At 48.2% G+C, this 19,379-nt stretch overlaps 1 protein-coding gene across 1 annotated transcript; it reads left to right on the forward strand.

Annotated features, from left to right (window-relative positions):
- The first annotated feature begins 1,452 nt into the window (after nt 1-1,452).
- LOC144935608 (urea transporter 2-like) lies at nt 1,453-19,150 on the forward strand. The gene is made up of 10 exons (XM_078862433.1): nt 1,453-1,483; nt 4,102-4,201; nt 6,417-6,559; nt 7,702-7,891; nt 9,395-9,523; nt 13,118-13,310; nt 14,455-14,602; nt 17,066-17,200; nt 18,169-18,218; nt 18,938-19,150. Exons 3-10 carry the CDS (start codon nt 6,436-6,438, stop codon nt 19,148-19,150), a joined length of 1,182 nt encoding a protein of 393 aa, XP_078718559.1. The 5' UTR covers nt 1,453-1,483; nt 4,102-4,201; nt 6,417-6,435.
- Nucleotides 19,151-19,379: the final 229 nt, after the last annotated feature.

Below are 19,379 nucleotides of genomic sequence, written 5' to 3' on the forward strand. Positions count from 1 at the left end.
TTTTGAAAGTCGTTCCTCAGCTATACTGGGTGACTTTAAAGTAAAATTGCTTAAACCTGGCAGGCGTGTGTCTGCATTGATTTCTTGTTTTATGTTGGCCGATCGGTCGGGTACATTTTCTTATATGGGCCCATCCATTAAGTAGGTACGCAAAAATCTGTCAAAATTTGACGCCTCCACCCCTCCCTGTACGCACGCGTACTTTTTACCCCCTCCCACCTGCGTGACTGACAGTGCAGAACAAATGACGCGTTCAAAGGAACTTTTGATGATCCAAAAGCTTGTCGCTGAGCAAGTGAACTGTCGTGCGCGTGCGTCTGATCCTTCACAGATTCTGGCTCAGGAATGCTAAAGCACATTTTGCAAATGTGGCTGTATCTATAATGTAGACTTATTATAGACTGCCAGTGCACTCACTCAGGTTAGGCACCAGGCTACAGTCTGCATTATAGACTGCTAGTACGCCAGAGGTGTGGACTCGAGTCATGTGACTTGAACTCGAGTCAGACTCGAGTCATGAATTTGATGACTTGCGACTCGACTTGGACTTGCATAACAATGACTTTGTCCCACCTATGAGATGTGGACTCGAGTCATGTGACTTGGACTCGAGTCAGACTCGAGTCATGAATTTGATGACTTGCGACTCGACTTGGACTTGCATAACAATGACTTTGTCCCACCTCTGCAGTACGCTCACTCAATTTCATAACCATTGCTACAGTCTACATTATAGACTGCCAATACGCTCACCAGCTTAAAAAACAGGCTACAGTCTACATTATAGACTACCAGTACAGTCACCAAGGTTAAGAACCAGGCTACAGGCTACATTATAGACTACCAGTACACTCACCAAACTTAATAACCAGGCAACATTCCACATTATAGATTGCCATTACACTCACTCCGATTAAGAACCAAGCTACAGTCTACATTAGTGTTTTTTTGTTTTTTTTATTCTTTATATTCACTTCATTTTTTATTATTATTTTTCTATCTCCGTGACTTTACTGAAAGAACCAAAGAGTATGAATCCCTGCAGTCACGATCTCCGTAACGCTACTGAGACATAAAAGTTACTTTTTGAAAGCCCTACCTGAAATAAATAAAGTTATGAATATTAAGAGGTATAATGGTAGGTTTTTACCCTTTTAACTGGTACAAAACTGACACCTTTATTCAAGGCATCATGTTTGCAATGACCACAACACAAGTAGTCAATAAAGCAAACAAAAAGAAGCAACTCTGATAAGGATAATAAGAGGCATTACTGCCATTGGGTACATTGCATGCCGATGGGGCAGGCGCGGTCAGTGGATTTGTATTGGTTCAAGAAATGTAAATGAGCATTGTAGGTGGGGACGGCGATGTGCTTATAAAGCGTCCTGGAGTCATCATCTGCTTCGCTTGAGAAGTAGCCCAGAAACCCGTTGGTGTCCAATACAGAAAAAAAAACACGCAAGGCAGCACTGAAATTAAAGTAAGTTTCTCTCCTTTACATCCACAGATTCTGAATCAGAAGATTAATGCTGGATACAGCCACATTTGCAAAATGTGCTTTGTAAATTTGATTCTTAAAAATGAATCGATAGTTCAATTGTATGCACTATTTTATTCAGGGACTGTGTGATGTGTTGGTGGTGGTCTAGGGCTGTGTATGCTATCGTTTTACTGCCTTTCGTAAGCTTGGGAATTAATGTAAATTCAACTTAAATACATTATTTAATTAAGGGGCACCACGGTGGTGTGATGTTAGCTTCCTCGCCTGATATGCAGGAGGTAGGGGGCTCGATCCTGACCATGATGCCTGCTGTATATTTGGAATTTGCATGTCCCTCTTCCCGTGGTCGCGTGGATTGTTTCTCCGGGCCCTCCGATTTTATACCGACGTGACTTTACCGAAAGAACCAAAGAGTATGCACTGAGATTATTTAGATTATTTTGCTTTTATAGATTTTCCCATGATAAGCCCCTTTGTTGAACGATAATTTGTGACCAGGTCGTTTCTGAAAAATAAGTTAATACCTCAGTGGGATTTACTTGGTAAGATTCATAAAAAAAATTGTTTAGTTTTATTTGTAGATTTGTAAGGTATTTGTATAACTTTCTTATACTTTGCATTTCTATAGTGTTTTGTAGTGTTTGTTGTTGCAATATTCTGACCCGCCTCCACTGGACATGTGTGATAAATAATTTTATCGCTCATCGGATTCCTCCTCCAGTATAAATGTGTATTATCATGTGCTGCAGCCACATTGATGGTCCATTTATAGATACCCCACTATAATAGTAGGGGAGAATTGTAGACAAAACGACATTGTATTTCAAAGCCTTTTACGTGTATCTCACCAATTTCGGTGCACTTATTCAATTGCCCAAATCTCTCCTCTGTAAGATGTAAAGCCCAATATTCAATCTGCTGTTAAGAAAAAAAACATTGAAATGGCCATTAGACATCAGTGGCGCATCTATAAATAGATCACCCCGTATTCTGATTAATTATAACACGGTATATGATTAAATATAATTAATATCGACGACCATTGTATGTCCCGGGCGTTTATTTATTTCTTTCCCTACATGTAAAGTGGTAAATCAGACATTCGTAATGCTTTCTACATATTTAATATCACCATAGTTTGTTTGATAGAGAGCAATAAAAACCCCTCATCTGATAATGAGATGCCTACGAAATATGAGAATCAATATGAAGTGTGTTTCTAAAAGGAGAACGAATATACCCTTGGATGTCTGCTCGTGGGGATCCCTGCCCTCGGTGTTGAATACTCAGAGATGTAGCTGCCTCGCCGATTTCAAATTCCAGACGGAGTTTGGTTATAAAGTCACAGCAGTATCCACCGTCAGAGAAGTCCACAGTGGTTATCTTACTTATGGACTTGGAAATATTCTCCAGAGCTCAGCTTCAGCTGAAATTAGGCTCATGTTCCTTAGCTCAGAAATATGGCGGCTGCAATTGTTGTACTGGAGACCGGGGTAGATCGTTGATCGATGTTCGGTCGCCGAGTTGACGATGGCATTAGTCGTGATTTTTCTCGCCTAACAAAGTGGAACCCATGAAGCCTGGCGAGATCCACTCCAGCTCAGGAGTCACTCAGGTTAATTGATATGGCAAAGGCTGCCGATGTTCGAAGCCATATCACGTCACAGGTGCTTTGGCTCCGTGGAGACTTGCACAACTTGTTGGCTTCTGGCTCTGATGCGACAGTGGATACAGGTGTGGCGTTACTGCGGCCGATGTGGGGCCAAGAGAACAAGGCGCTCGATCAGATTAAGCAGGGCGCCGGTTGCATAACACAGGTTAAGTACAAATTTAGACTCGTTTTTTGTATCCGAATGAAACTAGTAAACTAAACTTTTTATTTATTTTACCGGGTAAGGCCCACTGAGCTGTATAGCTCTTTTTCAGAAGCGACATGACCACAAATGATAACTTAACGAAGTGGCTTATCACGTGCAAATCTATAGCAGCCAAATACTCTGAACTCATGTTTCTAAATGTGGAGGGAAAATCCCGGAGGACCCGTGGAAAAATCTACGCGACCACGGGGAGAGAGAGATGCAAACTCCAAATATAAATATATATAAACACCCAGGTCTGTCATTCTGTGATTCTGTCATTGTGACTAACGCGGTACGGATTGGTTGAAGTGCGTCACGTGACCGCGAGCAAGCAGCCAACCAGAGGTGCGCCCCTTACAAACATGTACGCCCCCAGGTGATGTTGCGCCGTAATAAGGCGTTGTGGGCAGCTGATCTGCCACCACCCTCACGGGCCGACAGGGGTGGGGGCTGAGGGGGAGGGGCACCCCCCTCCAACACTTCCTAAGACCCCATAAGATAACACCTTGCAAATAATCCTAACAGTTATTTCAGTGATTAATAAGTCATAGCTAGTAGAAGTGAATGTAAATATCACAACAAAAGTTTAAATGCATTTTCATTCATTCACATTAAAGTTACATCGTCAAAAAAAGGTATGGAGAGTGAAAATTGTAAGTGAAAGCTGCGTCAAGCCGCTCTTATTCGACTTATTGAAAGTCCTCAAGTACAGCAAAGCCGTTCGCGTTCTTTTTACAGTACTCTACAACAACCACAGCCTGTGGCGCCCCCCAACAACCACAGTCTGCAGCGCCCCCCAACAACCACAGCCTGCGGCGGCCCCCAACAGACTGGTCAAGTAAATCCCTACGATCCACTCCCACAGCGTGCTGTGGGCCTTATCCAGCAGTGGATTTAAGCACCAAAAAAACTACAATACTAATCTTCTTGGTTCTTTCGGTAAAGTCACGTAGAATGGAAATAATAAAATAATAATAAAATAACAAAAATAAAACATAATAAAATAATATAATAAAATAATAATACATACAATACTAATGTAATGAGAACCTGAATATGAATGAATGATATGTATTTTAACTTTAGTTGTGATATTTCAATTCATTTCTAAGAGCTATGATCTTAAGGGGTCTTAGGAAGTGGTGGGGGGATCCCCCTCAGCAAACCACCCCTGGGGGCTCTGGAGTGTCAACCTCCGGTCATAGGGGGGGGGGGGTGGAAGGCTCTTATCTAAAGAGGTTTTATGGAGGGGGGGTCCCTCTCCCCCTCAGCCCCCACCCCTGTCGGCCTGTGAGCGTGGTGGCAGATCAGCTGCACACAGCGCCTTATTACGGCGCAACGTCACCTGGGGGCGTACATGTTGGTGAGGGGCGCACCTCTGGTTGGCTGCTTGCTCGCGGTCACGTGACGCACTTCAACCAATCCGTGCCGCGTTAATCACAATGACAGAATGACAGAATGACAGACCTGGGTGTTTATATATATTTATACTTTTCAATAATACTTTTTACGGTAAAACACACGTGCACTACACACACATCTATTACGTACGGAGATATACACACGGTTCTCATTACATTAGTACTGTAGTTTTTTTGGTGCTTAAATCCACTGCTGGATGAAGGTCCACCGCACGCTGTGCGAGTGGATCATAAGGATTTACTTGACCAGTCTGTTGGGGGCCGCCGCAGGCTGTGGTTGTTGGGGGGCGCCATAGGCGCCATAGTCGCCCCCCAACAACCTAGTTCATAATAAACATTTTTTGGATTAGATCGCGTTATTTATAAATGTGTCGTAACCTCCACCACCCGACACGGCCAATCAGTAAAAAAGTGTCACTTTGACAAAAGACAAATAATTCACTACTTTAGCCCACCGGTGTGTTGAAGAGTGAATCCACAACATTTACAATTTTTGGGTACGACGTTTCGCTAGTAATTACATCCAGCATCATCGGGCAATTTGCCAGAATGGTGAAGCCCTCACTTGCTCCCGGTCTTAAATAGAGCAGCAGGGCAACGTCATCATTTAACTCATTCATACGACACATTTATAAATAACGCGATCTAACCCAAAAACGTTTATTATGAATAATATTGGTCGCGAAAGCCTACGTGTCAAACTCCAAATATACAGCAGGCGTCAAGGTCGGGATCTTACTCACGACCTCCTGAACACCAAGCGAGTTAGTTAACATCTCGCCACTGCGGAACAAATTCTAATTGTGATATGAAGCAAATGTTTCACTCATAAATGCAAGTAGCTATTGTCGCTATAGGCTATTGTGTCTGACACAAGTCTGAAGATATATTAATGAGAGAGAAAAACATGTCACCCTCGTCAGGCATGTCAACATACCAGTGATGTCATTTCCGTATGACTTAATACATCGTTACTAGAGCTATATGAAATTACACCTTAGAGCAGTGGTTCTTCCCCTTTACTGTAGCCTTGCACCCCTTTGGTTCTCAATCGTAAAGACAGTTTTATGTTAACAAATACATAGGTCTGATTAAACAAAGTAGTTGTATTTATTTACCTTAAAAAAATATTTTGTCCATGTCTCGCACCTCCAGAAAGGGCATTACGCAGCCGCAGGGGGTGCGTGGACCCCATGTTAAGGACCACTGTCTTAGAGTAACTTTAACGTTGTTTTTATCATTAACAAAGTTTTGTATTTATGTCAAAGAAGAGTCCGGATCAAGACAAGGACTCTTTTTCATGAATGATGCTTCCAACTTGACACCGTCACTCACTGCTGCCCTTCATTTTTTTTTCCTTTTGCATTCACTCCGAAGAGCTGTGAGCCCAAAAGTGATATAATGAACTTGTCGGTACCATCTGAGGTGGCGTAACTTTAGCGGTTCCAATTTTTGTTACGTGGTCAATAACAGTGACAAATGCGATGAGCACTCGAAACGCGTGGGGTTTTCCAATCATTCACTATCATTAGCCACGTAAATAAATTGTTACTATGTACAAAAACCTTGGGTGGTACCGATGTATGCTCTGGCTCATCCTAATCTCACCGTCTCTTCTCGTATCGCACACAGGCTGGAGGAAGACGCATTCATGGCAGACGAATCAGGCTCCCAGTCACCTGCCCTATCCAACCTCAAGCAAAAGATTATGCGCATAAGTCAGATACTCAAATATTTTACTGGAGAAATGACGGAATATAACAAGTGGATGAAACGTAAGGATAATGTTGCGTGTGTTTTTTTTTTCACAAAAGAACATATCATCACCACTATGCGTCATGTTTATTTCTGAGGTTGAACACTTGCGGAGGCAGCAGTGTTCAGAGGGCTCTGAACTCGTCAACATGAATTTTAGTCATGAGTACATTTTACTGGTAGTAACCTCCTGGTTACACTAGCCCACAGGGGATTATTGTGTCCGTCCGTCGTACAGGGAGGGGCTGGGTGGGGAGGGAGGGGCTGGGTGGGGAGGGTGGGGAGGGTGGGGAGGGGCTTGGTGGGGAGGGTGGGGCTGGGTGGGGAGGGTGGGGAGGGGCTGGGTGGGGAGGGGCTGGGTGGGGAGGGGCTGGGTGGGGCTGGGTGGGGGGTGGGAGGGGTGGGGCTGGTTGGGGATTGGCTGAATGGGGAGGGGCTGGGTGGGGAGGGTGGGGCTGGGTGGGGGGTGGGAGGGTGGGGCTGGGTGGGGAAGGGAGGGGCTGCTCAACCCGTGGTGCCCTTATAGAACTTAACGTTAACCTACTCACGCCGGCTTGTGCCCGCCCTCACAGTCGGGCATATTTGCGGAATACACCACGCCGCCGTTGACCCTGGCCATTGACCGAGCAACCCAACGTTACTACTAGTTCCCTCCGCAGGAATGTGTTACACGTGTGGCAGGCTCTTGTAACGATTGCTAATTGATGTTCGAGCCACACGGCGTGAGTTGGATGTGTGTCGTACACACCCACCTCATGACTATCAGCGGAACGTACCCACTTGTTAAACGTGAGTGGATCGCTTTCCGATATCACCAACAGGGGCGCTGCTGAAGCAGAGACAATTTGGCACGTTTGTTCATCACGTAGCAACTTTTTTAATCGGCTGTGTCGGGTGGAGGAGGGGTTTACGACACACCTTGCACTCACCTAATCCGGTCCGAAATCAATGACAAATCAAATCAAAAGCAAGCTGCACGGCTAAACGTTCCAGAAGCCCAGCATCGTTTCGACCCTTGAACTCATGGAAACTTTACCAGTGATCAGTAAGTAACAATATCTCCCACGTGACGTCTCTTTAGGATTCCTCCATGTCTAAATAAAGATTCCTATTCTCTGATCTTCCCCTCGGGGGCCCCGCGAACGACGACGACGACGCAAAGAGCGGTGGCTGCCGCTGCAGTTCCTCGACTGGAGCCTGCGAGGAACGGCGCAGGTGAACTTCGTCAACAACCCTCTCAGCGGTGTCCTCATCCTGGCCGCGCTGCTGCTGCAGGAGCCCTGGTGGGCCCTCTGCGGGTACCTGGGCGTGCTCGCCGCCACCGCGTCCGCCCTTCTCCTCAAGCTCAGCAGGTGGAGGAGCAGAGGCGGGCGGCAGTGAAACGTGCGGCAAACGGCTTGCCGGGCAGGGCCGCCCGGATCGACACATTTGGTGGTTTGGGGGCGGGGCTTTGGGGACATCGCATTTTTAAGAACCCCCTCCACCCCCCCTCCCATTACCCCCCCCCCCCTTCTCCAAAAAAAAGATTGCTTGAGATTCCATTACTGTTCTACCATCTCCTGGCTACCTTGCAGCTCAAGCCAACAAGGCACCACGGTGGCGAGATGTTAACTACCTCGCCTGGTATACAGGATATCAGTTTAACACGTAGGCTTTCACAAACGATATCATCCATAATAGAGGTTTTTTGGGGTTAGATCGCGTAAATATATAAATGAGTCCTTAAAATAGATTTTATATTATGTTGATTTTGATAATGTTGAAGTTTTGTGCAAAAACCAGCTACTACTGGCCAAGACTAATTAGAGAATCTATCGAAATTGAAAGAACTCGAAATAACTATAACCATTGGGATAGTGTTGCGTGGAAGCGAATCATCAAATAATACATTATTTAAATGCATGCCTACAAAGGGCAGCGTACTTCAATAGGGATTACCGTTGGTTGGGCTATTTTAATAAACACAATAGACAGGAAGGACAAGTTCAAAGGGCTCGCATAATGCACATGCATAATGCACGATGCTTCAGTAATCCCCCCCCCCCCACATTGTGCAAGAGCGCAGAAGTGTGGTCAACACATCTACGCCTCTATATATAAGGAACAAAACAGGTGGACTTCTCCACAAATCTAGCTGTCGCCTGATGAAGCTAGTTGTAATTACTGGCGAAACGTCGTACTCAGTTTGTAAATGTTGTGGCTTGGCTCTCCAACACACCGATGTTCAGTTTACGTAACAACCCTTACTAGTTGGCTGTGTCGGGTGGTGGCGGGTTTTAATGACACATTTATATATTTACGCGATCTAACCCAAAAAAAAACTCTATTATACAGGATGTCGTTGGTTCGATCCCGACCCTGACGCCCGTATAATTGCAGTGTGCATTATTCTCCGGGTCCTCCGGAGTTTCCCTCCACGTTTAGAAATGTGTGTTTTAGAGTATTCGGCTGCTCTACATTTCCACGTGATAAGCCACTTCGCTGAGCTATCAATTGATGGCCAGGCCCCTTCTGAAAAAGAGCTATATAGCTCAGTGGGCCTTACCTGGTTAAATAAAAAAAAAACTGCTTAAAACTTGACTTAAAGCTTTCGTGACTGCAGGAATTCATTTTCTTTGGGTGTTTTGGCTAAGTCACGTAGATATTTTCTTTGAACCTATCTACGTGACTTTACCGAAAGACCCAAAGAATACAACAACTGCTTTTAGTTTACAACTCGTATTCATAGGCAGCCTCCCACTTAGCTTCGCGAGATGTGACGCGATTTGGCGGCGTGTTCTGAGCGACGTGGACAGGGAGGGAGACGCTTTGACCTCCTGCGCTGAACCCACGCTCCCCCTTCCTCCGTGCCCCAGGGCGAACGTGGCTGCGGGCCTCTACGGCTACAGCGGGCTCCTCGTGGGCATCCTCATGGCCGTGTTTTGCGATCGAGGGCCCTGGTACTGGTGGCTCCTGATCCCTGTCTCCATCATGGGCATGGTGAGGTGAGGGAGAGAGTGGTGAGAGCGACCCCTGCCCTTTTGTATTCCTAGCGCCTCCATATCCTTGGCTATGAGCACGTGCCGTGACGGGTACTGCAAGATCCGACCATGTTCGTCCAGTGCTCGTCGAGCTGCATTGGCTTCCGTTGCCGAACGAATGCATTATAACGTCGTATTCATTACACACAAAGTGCTTGCTACAAATGAACCACAACACCTTGCTGATCTCGTCAAGGAGCATAAACCATAACGTGAACTCCGATCATCTTTGCAGCTACTTTTTGAAAGTCATTGTTTCAAAAATTGAGCAGCAACGTTCTGCATTGTTTTTCATGGTGGGTCAAAAGAATCCCACGACTAAAAAATGTGTCAGGATATTAGATGTGCCCTTCTTTCCATCCTTGTTTCTTCACGTTTCTCAACATGTATTATCTGCCGAGATGTATTTTTGACGTGGCCCTCAAGCAGTCACATACGCTCAACAAACTTGGACACCACCGTACAACTGCAATATAACTTCTGGGGTAAAAAAAATGGACATTGCCTCTCTGGTTCGTAAAAAAATCTAACTTAGAAACAAAATGTTTTTATCACATGAAGCATGCAACACAGTGAAGGATATTGCCCCACAAGCCGATTACTACTACGGCCATCATAAACATTACGAGCAGCTCGCACGTCAATAGATGGGGTTTAGGAGCATGTGCCGAACACGCACCTGAATTGCTTAATGTTGTTGAGAAGAAACTCACAAACACCTCATGAAAGACCCATAGCAAGAGAACGCCTGGGTTTGAAGCTCATGATCCACCCGAAACCGCATCTGCACAAACCATGGTAGATGCGGATACCTGATGCACAAACAGGTGATTAAAAACTCTCCAGTGGTGCGACTGTGGTCATCCAGAACAGACCATACAACATATGACACAATGCCTGATCCACAAATACGAAGAAGACATCACAGCGATGATACACTCCGCTGCTACTCCTGAAGCAGGTATCTGGCTTGAATATGGAATTATAATCGTTTCTCTGCAACTACATCAGCCATACAAAAGAAGAAGATTTCTGTAAACGGGAAAAACAACAACAACAATTGACAGCCCACGACAAGTTCAGATAACACTCGCTGTTGATGTGAGCCATGGCCAGGAGTTAAAATCATGCGGCCACGGGCATTGCACGTGGTGCTTACCAACTGCACCACCACTCAACCCCTCTATAAATTATATCAGATCTTTCCATCAGGTGACAGACATATCACCTGAACAAAAATTATGGTGCCCTCGTACAAGTGCACATTAGGAAGACAGCATCCTGTTATTATTGTATTCATCCTCAAATGGTGTGAAGGCAAGTTGCATGTGTCATGACGACTTCGACGCACTTGTCTTGAGATGGTTTCTTTATTAAGGAGCCACGTGCTCACACTTGGACAGGCGGAGACCCCACTGCAACAGCCCCGAGTCTCCCGTGCATCTCCCTTATATACGGTCCGAGGCCACGCCCCCATTCCCGAACCTCTCACTGGTTCTAGACCGCTCGCTCTACCAGCAGACTGCCGTCCTCTTCAATTACTTGGCCACGCTCCTATTCTCGATCATTCCCGAGCCACCAGTCCATGCGTACTGCAGGCTGACTCCCCTGTCATTACCTCCCGTGGCCACTAGTCCACTCACACCGTAGGTTGACTCCCCTGTCATTACCTCCCGTGGCCACTAGTCCACTCACACCGTAGGCTGACTCCCCTGTCATTACCTCCCGTGGCCACTAGTCCCCTTGCACTGTAGGTTGACTCCCCTGTCATTACCTCCCGTGGCCACTAGTCCCCTTGCACTGCAGGCTGACTCCCCTGTCATTGCCTCCCGTGGCCACTAGTCCACTCACACCGCAGGCTGACTCCCCTGTCATTACCTCCCGTGGCCACTAGTCCACTCACACCGCAGGCTGACTCCCCTGTCATTACCTCCCGTGGCCACTAGTCCACTCACACCGTAGGCTGACTCCCCTGTCATTACCTCCCGTGGCCACTAGTCCCCTTGCACTGTAGGTTGACTCCCCTGTCATTACCTCCCGTGGCCACTAGTCCCCTTGCACTGCAGGCTGACTCCCCTGTCATTGCCTCCCGTGGCCACTAGTCCACTCACACCGCAGGCTGACTCCCCTGTCATTACCTCCCGTGGCCACTAGTCCACTCACACCGCAGGCTGACTCCCCTGTCATTACCTCCCGTGGCCACTAGTCCACTCACACCGTAGGTTGACTCCCCTGTCATTACCTCCCGTGGCCACTAGTCCGCCAACACCGTAGGTTGACTCCCCTGTCATTACCTCCTGTGGTCACTAGTCCACTCACATCGTAGGCTGACTCCCCTGTCATTACACATGTATCGAGACTATATCGTCAACTCCGGGAATCGAAGTTCCAATCGTGGCCACGCTTACAGCCTCCTCGCGCGACCGTCAAGCAAGCCTCGCACATTCCTCGCGCGATTTTCTTTTTTATCGTGCGCTGTTACAAAACGCGTCGGTAGATAACAGGGCTTGCGCTCGAAGGTTCGAGAAGAGTCGGGCCGAGTGCAAGAGGCCCTGACGGGCCAATGCCGTTTTGATGGGCGCCACTCCTCGGCTGGTCACTTCCTTCCCTCTGCCAGATTCCTCAACTGTTGCACGGCCGATACCCCACCTGCACGGTCTGCTAGAAAAGCCTCATCGCCACTGTCTGGCTCTGTGAAAATCCCATCATACTAAGTAGATCCGTGCAGATCAATTCGCACTTTCATTCAAGCCCCCCAGTTTCACTCAGTGGGAAGTTACGCGTTCGCCTTTGCAGCCTCGATGATCTGCAATCCCCTTGCTCGTAGATCTATCCTAACTTGTCTTGAGTTTTCAACATAATTCAATAAAATAAACTTAAAGCTGAAACTTCGAACAAGCAGGGGGTGTACAATTCATATCTATCGCCATATTGGTATACGTACACCACACTCCAGTCCTGTCGACACGAATGACATTGGACCAGTTGAGTGCAACCGAGTTCAATGGACCAATCGCTCTGCTCGCGCGGGCGCAACGCGACATTAAGTCGTGGTACTGGCAAAGGAGGCCTCATGATGTAAATGCTGACCCCGAGCTCTCATACTCTGATGGTGCGTTGTCTTTGAGTTGTGCGCCTTTTGGCGTCATCTGGTCCAACCCATGTGAGACTAGGCTCTAAGGAAAGCTGTCTCGGGTGTGGACCAATCAACTTCAAGGACAGTGCAGACATTATCAGAGTTGTGTTTTTTGTTTGCATTATGACTGCAGATATTGTGGTCTATGCAAACATGACTCCTCGTAAAAAAGGTGTCAGTTTTGTTGCCAGATAGAAGGGTAAAAAACTAATTATCATAGTATATTTTGTTTTATTTGTACGTCCATACGCACGAACGTCACGACGACGCTTTGAGTGGCAGGTGTGTGCCAGAAAGGCGCCACGTGTTTAAGCAAAACGACAATTGGCGTGACTCATCTTCCTCTTTCGTCGATGCTTCTTCGCACGGTACGTATAGCCAGCCGTGCTAATCGGAGGAGCTCGACTTTTGTATCGCCGCAGCACGGTGCTGGCGAGCGCGCTCGCATCTCTCTTCGCGCCCCTGGGATTGCCCGTCTTCACGCTGCCCTTCAACATCGCCGTGACGCTCTTCATGGCCGCCACGGGCCACTACAACGCGCACTTCCCGCAGGCGCCCTTCCAGCCGCCGTCCGCCCACTACAACCTCACCTGGACGCAGCTCAGCGTGCCCATGGTAGATCTGGCAAGCTCAGCCGGGGGGTGGGAGGGGGCGGGATTGCATGTCCACACTTACCCCTGGATCTCAACGTGAAGTAGTGGTAAGGGGCCGTCCATAAATTACGTCATGCACCTATGGGGGGGGTGGGGGGGTCAGACATTTGTGACGATGTGTGACGAGGGGGGGGGTTGAGAAATCTGACGTCACATCAAAATGCGCAACTTTAAATAAATATAGACAACACGTTCTACTGAATTGAAAAGACTTTTTAATAAATGTTTTCTCCTCCAACATCAGAGTGCAGCGGTAAATTAAATACGCACTACAATGACAATCGTTAAAGCGATTTGAAGCATGTTATATTTGGGGGGGGGTAGGGGGCAGAGCTTTGTGACGTCATATTTGAGGGGGGGTCTGACTTTTTGTGACGCCGTGTGACGATGGGGGGGGGGGTCAAAAATCGTCCAATATCGCGTGACGTCATTTATGGACAGCCCCTAAAGGGTTGTGCGGATGGTGGTGTTGGCGCAGGCGGGAGGACATATGGGTATCTCTGGCAGCCATCTCAGTCAACCCATCGCACCTTCGACACTTCACCTAGCCTCAAAGTGCACCTAGACTGGCACGTGTGCTGTGGTGACGTCACCGCCACTTAGTAGCGAACGGCAGCTGTTGGTGGTGTTGGCGTAGCGGTTAGAGTGCATTGCTCTACAAATCCAGTGACCCAAGTCCGATTCCCACTCACGGTCAGCACCAGTGACGATTATCTGAACCGGTCCTGGGCCTCCCCTAGGTCAACTCAGCCTCAAATCAGTACCTGGCACGGTGCGCCAACATCGCCACAAAGGATACAAAAGCCGTAGTGCTGATCACCCATCCACTCGTGTGCCGTACCAGCATTCATAGGTGCTACTCGCGAACGACACTTTCCCCAGCAGTCTGTTAAGGCTGTGAAAATTACTCGCCAATTATCGAGCCACATAGCAACATTTCCCTATCCCGCCTCCACCCCTACTGCGAAACTACAGCAGACTATTATCGTCCGCGAAACACAGCGCCTTCGTTATACGGTAGATCGTCTTGTGCTCTAAGAAACGGCGCTAATATAAAATTCACGAATTATTTTATTCGGTGGTGGTGGTGGCGGCGGCGGGGGCAGCTGCTTCGAGCGGTGCCCGTGGGTGTGGGCCAGGTGTACGCGTGCGACGACCCGTGGGCTGGCGGCGTCATCACCGTCGCCCTCTTCATCTCATCGCCCATCAACTGCTTGCACGCCGCCACGGGCTCCGTTGCCGGCATCCTGGCAGGTGAAACGCACGTGCTCGCTCGCTCGCCCGCCCACCTACCCACCCACTCAGCCACCCAGTCACATTCTCAGCTGCCCAATCACCTGCCTGTACAGTCGTCCGCCTAGCTACTCACCTGCCTACAGGCGTTCACCCACTCAGCCACCCAGTCACATTCTCAGCTGCCCACTCACCTTGCTGCCATTACCCAACGTATTCATGAACCTATCTATGCATTCATTGATTCCATCAATCACTCAGTCACACACTCACTGAACCAGTCAATCATCCAGGCATCTAAACAGTCGTCCACTTTCTAACTTGCATGGTCACGCATTCACATGCATACGTACGTACTCACCAACCTTACCCATTCCTTGTCACAATTCATCGGATGTTAAGTACCGTAGAGTACCCGACTATGAAGCAGTAGGGGGCGCTACACACTCACACTTTGCCATTCTCTGCCTTTAAACAGTCCTCCTACTTACGAACGCCCGACTTACGTGCACACATACTTACGAACCAGCTTCCACGAAGTATGAAACAATTACATTGGCTAAAAAACACGAATTCGCAATTGCAAACTGAACCGCGGAGTGAGTCAGACTCGCGCTGGGAGTGAGTGTTTGCGTGCGTGTGCTCAAGTGAGTGCGTGTGTGCAAGTGAGTGCGTGTGCGCAAGTGAGTGTGTGGGGAGCGGTAGTGTAGGGGTTAGCGCGCTACGCTACGAACGCGGTGTTCGATTCCCGCTCACGGCCAACACCAGCAGGGCCGGCCCGAGGCATAAGCGAACTAAGCGGCTGCTTGGGGCCCCCTGGCCACCAGGGGGCCATTTGTGTCAATAATCTTCTAGCACAGATGAGTCTGCGTGGTGGGAGGGGGGCCCCCAAATCAAATTCTGCTTAGGGCCCCCAAGAGGCTCGGGCCGGCACTGAACACCAGTGACGATTACCTGAACCGGTCCTGGGCCTCCATAGATCGGTCTCAGCCTCAAATGAGTACCTGGTACGGTGTGTAAATATCGCCACTAGGGAGACAAAGGCGGCCGGGCGTGGTCCTGGCTACCCATCCCCTTGTGTGCTGTGCCGGCTTAATAGGTGCTCGCTAACAGCACTTGCTCCAACAGTCTGTTAAGGCTACACGGGGTATCTTTGTTTTGTGTTTTGTGGGGAGCGGTAGTGTAGTGGTTAGCACGCTGCGCTATTAAAGCGTGTGGTGTGTAAACATCACCACTGGGGATACAAAGGTGGTCGGGCGTGGTGTAGGCCACCCTCACCCTCTTGTGCCGTACTGGCCTCTATACGGACTACTCGCGAACAGCACTTGCTCCTACAGTCTTTTGAGGCTACACGGGGGGTCGTTGCCGTCGTTGTGTGTGTCTGTGTGTGTGTCTGTGCGCCGTGCGTGTGTCTGTATGTGTGCAATTGTGGTAGCATCAGGAATCCAGGTAAGTGAAAATAAAAGTGTTTTTTCTCTGTATGTTACTTTTTTATGTTGTAATTTCTATACAGTATTTTTTTACAGTGTTAATTGCAAATGTAAAATATTTCTTCTTAATTATTAGTTTAACAATGTGGAACCGTAACACATTTCATAACACTGACCGTACAGGCATTTCAATACAGGGCATTGTTGTGTTCCGACTTATGAACCCACCCAAAACGCCGCTGTTGCAGCAGCACAGCTACTAAACAAACAGCTGCGGGCCGAAGTGCACCCCCTGCCGCCACGGGATGCATACTTATCGATCGGTCTCTGCTCGATAAACCAACATTTTGGTCTTTTTGTGAACAAATGGGTCGAAATTCGAATTGATTGGTATAGCGAATTTTCATGGAAAGAACGCTCGTTAGGCGAGACATGCCTGCATTTCGAGAGTTATTTCCCAAATTTGTAGCATGTCACCGGCACACGATGGCCTTACTCAAAATTACATCAACGGATCTTTAACGACAAACTGTGAAGCGAACGGCGCTTACGTTTTGGTTAATACACCTGTTGTATTTACCAGGGCGGGCTGCCTGTTTCGAGCCGTGAACCTGATTGACAAAAAAAAAACTCTAAATATACAGTACATAATGTTTGATGAGATGGCAGTAGGTTGAACGGCAATCGACGGACGTGGGGCGTCACGGCGATGAGATGTTAACAACCTCGCCTGGTATACAGGGGGCGTGGGTTCGATCCTGACCCCGATGCCTGCATATTTGGAGTTTGCGTGTTTTGCTAATGGTCGCGTGGATTTTTCTCTGGGACCTCAGGTTTTCCTCTCCACATTTAGAATTAACATCACCACGTATTTGGCTGCTGTAAGTTTCCACGTGATGAGCCACTTCGTTGAGCTCTCATTTGTGACAGCCAGGTCGCTTCTGTAAAAGAGCTATACAGCCCAGTGGGCCTTACGTGATGTAAAACAAAATATAAATCGCTTAATAGTTTGTCATAGTTTAGTTCACGCAGTGACGGAACCCTGTGCTCGCAGGCATCAGCCTGGGCTCGCCGTTCCCGAAGATCTACAATGGCCTGTGGAGCTACAACGCGGTGCTGGGCTGCACCGCCGTGGGGGGGATGTTCTTCGCGTTCACGTGGCAGGCGCATCTCGTGGCGGTCGCGTGCGGTAAGGAGAAACGTGGCACGGAGCGAGCAGTCGTCGTTGCACCGAGGCATGAAGTGAACTGAGCGAGCCCCCGAACAGCTTCACAGGCTCTGGATTGGCGAGAAAAAAAATTTGTAGTGAAACAAATATCAGCTCGAATTCTAGACTATAAACTATACTGAACCACTTTTATTTTACCAGGTAAGGTCGACTGAGCTATATATCTCGTTTTCAGAAGCGACCTGGCTATCATAAATGATACCTCAATGAAGCGGCTAATCGTGTGGAAATTTGTAGCAGTCAAACAATCTTAAAGGCGTGTTGATTTTAAATGTGGAGGGAAAAACCGGAGAACCCGAGAAAAATCCACGCGACCACCGGGAGAACATGCAAACTCCAAATCTCGCCATCGCGGAGCCCCAATGCTAATGCTCAACACCATGGAAAACTGAATTAACATAAAATGGTAACTGATCTCTCTCTCATCCCTATCTTGTCGGGATCTCTCATCTCTCTTCTAGCTCCACGGTGGCGAGATGTTAACTACCTCGCCTGGTATACAGCTGATGGGTTCGATCCCGACCCTGATGCCTGCTGTATATTTGGAGTTTGCATGGCTCTCTCCCAGTGGTCGCATGGATTTTTCTCCGGGTTCCTCAGGTTTTTTCCCTCCACATTTAGAATGAACATCACCACGCGTTTAGAGTATGTGGCTGCTGTAAATGTCCACGTGATGATAGGCCAATTCGATGAGCTATCATTTGTGATAGCCAGGTCGCTTGCCTGTCCCCCTCTCTCCCTATTTGCCCTCACCCACTCTACTCTCTCTCCCTGTTTGCCCTGACCCACTCTACTCTCTCTCTCCCTGTTTGCACTCTCCCATTCTCTTCCGCTCCTCTCTCTTTCTCTCTCCCTGTCGTTTGGTTGTGTTGGCCATGGGACTGTTTAACAAAAATGTTAAGCTGTGTTGTTGTTGCCCTTTTTTACAGCATTCTTTTGTGCTTATCTTGGAGAGGCCCTCATGAACATGATGTCAGTGGTAAGCAACACATAACAGGAATAGTATTATTGAATATCTTGTGTTTAAAACCGATCCTCTCCCAGTCAATGTGTTTAATGCCCTCTTGGGTTTGCTACCTAGCTGCACTTGATTTAAGTCATTATCAGTCGGACAGTGCAACAATTCTTTGAGTCAATCAAGTTTGCACACGTACGTAAGCAATCTATTAAAGAAACATTTGATATCGCTCACGTTAAACGCGTCAAACTGTGAGTGGAGAACAGATTACTGATTTGCAGCCGATTATTACGCTCACATGAATCAAAACCTGCAAATCTTTACATTTATTCACATCTGCGCACCGCCCGAATTGAGGTCATGAGTCAATTCAACTATCGTTTCTCTACATGTGCCCTGCTGCAGATAAATGTTCGCATGACAGTCAAGCTGATATTTTTTTTATTCTCAGTGCTGAAATATCGCCGAATCAAGTGCAAACCCAAATTGAACGTCATAGGTGTCTGTACGTGTGGTGAGAACCCGGGGTGACTCACAGGCGGCTGCCTGGATTTGAACCCAGGGTCAAAGTGGTGCCAGCTCAGTGCCCTGACCTCTGAACCGTGCACACCCCTCTCTCATTTCTATTATCAATGAGATCTGCAGCCTCATTGGTATCAACCACAACTTCACACCCTTGTCCTCTACACTGTGGTCATTACACCTTCGCTTCGGCATCACGTTTCATTCCTTCTCCGCAGGTCGGCCTGCCTGCCTTAACTTGGCCCTTCTGCCTGGGCACGCTCGTCTTCCTGCTGATGAGCAGTGGGCTGCACGGCGTCTACAAGCTGCCGCTGTCCGAGGTGACGTACCCCGAAGCCAACCGGCGCTACTACCTCCAGCAGCAGCAGCGGCAGCAGACGGCCGACAGCACCGGCGGTGCCAGCAAGGAAAACAACGCTGCGATTGTTTGAGCGGAACCAAAAGGGTGCCCAGAGGGCACCGAGCACGCCGAACGCTACAACAACAGGAAGACTCCGCTGACCACCGCCGCTACCATGCCTCCTTCTTGGCTCGTGCAGCTGCCGCTCCTCTTAAGGGAAGGGGGGAGGGCATTCGGCCAGCTCACCAGGTCTGCCGCCAGCGCGACAAGGGAGCACACATTAGGACGTGCATTCAGCAAACCGATGTTCGCGCCCGATG

This window comes from Lampetra fluviatilis, chromosome 13 (genome assembly GCF_964198595.1).
Source record: "Lampetra fluviatilis chromosome 13, kcLamFluv1.1, whole genome shotgun sequence".
Classification (NCBI taxonomy): domain Eukaryota; kingdom Metazoa; phylum Chordata; class Hyperoartia; order Petromyzontiformes; family Petromyzontidae; genus Lampetra; species Lampetra fluviatilis.

Bases quoted from the DNA above. Each gene is read 5' to 3' on its own strand.
- LOC144935608 (XM_078862433.1), top strand. From the start codon at position 6,436: ATGGCAGACGAATCAGGCTCCCAGTCACCTGCCCTATCCAACCTCAAG. The intron at 13,311-14,454 runs GTAGATCTGGCA...CGGCGGGGGCAG, and splicing joins CGCAGCTCAGCGTGCCCATG to CTGCTTCGAGCGGTGCCCGT. The intron at 14,603-17,065 runs GTGAAACGCACG...CTGTGCTCGCAG, and splicing joins CGTTGCCGGCATCCTGGCAG to GCATCAGCCTGGGCTCGCCG.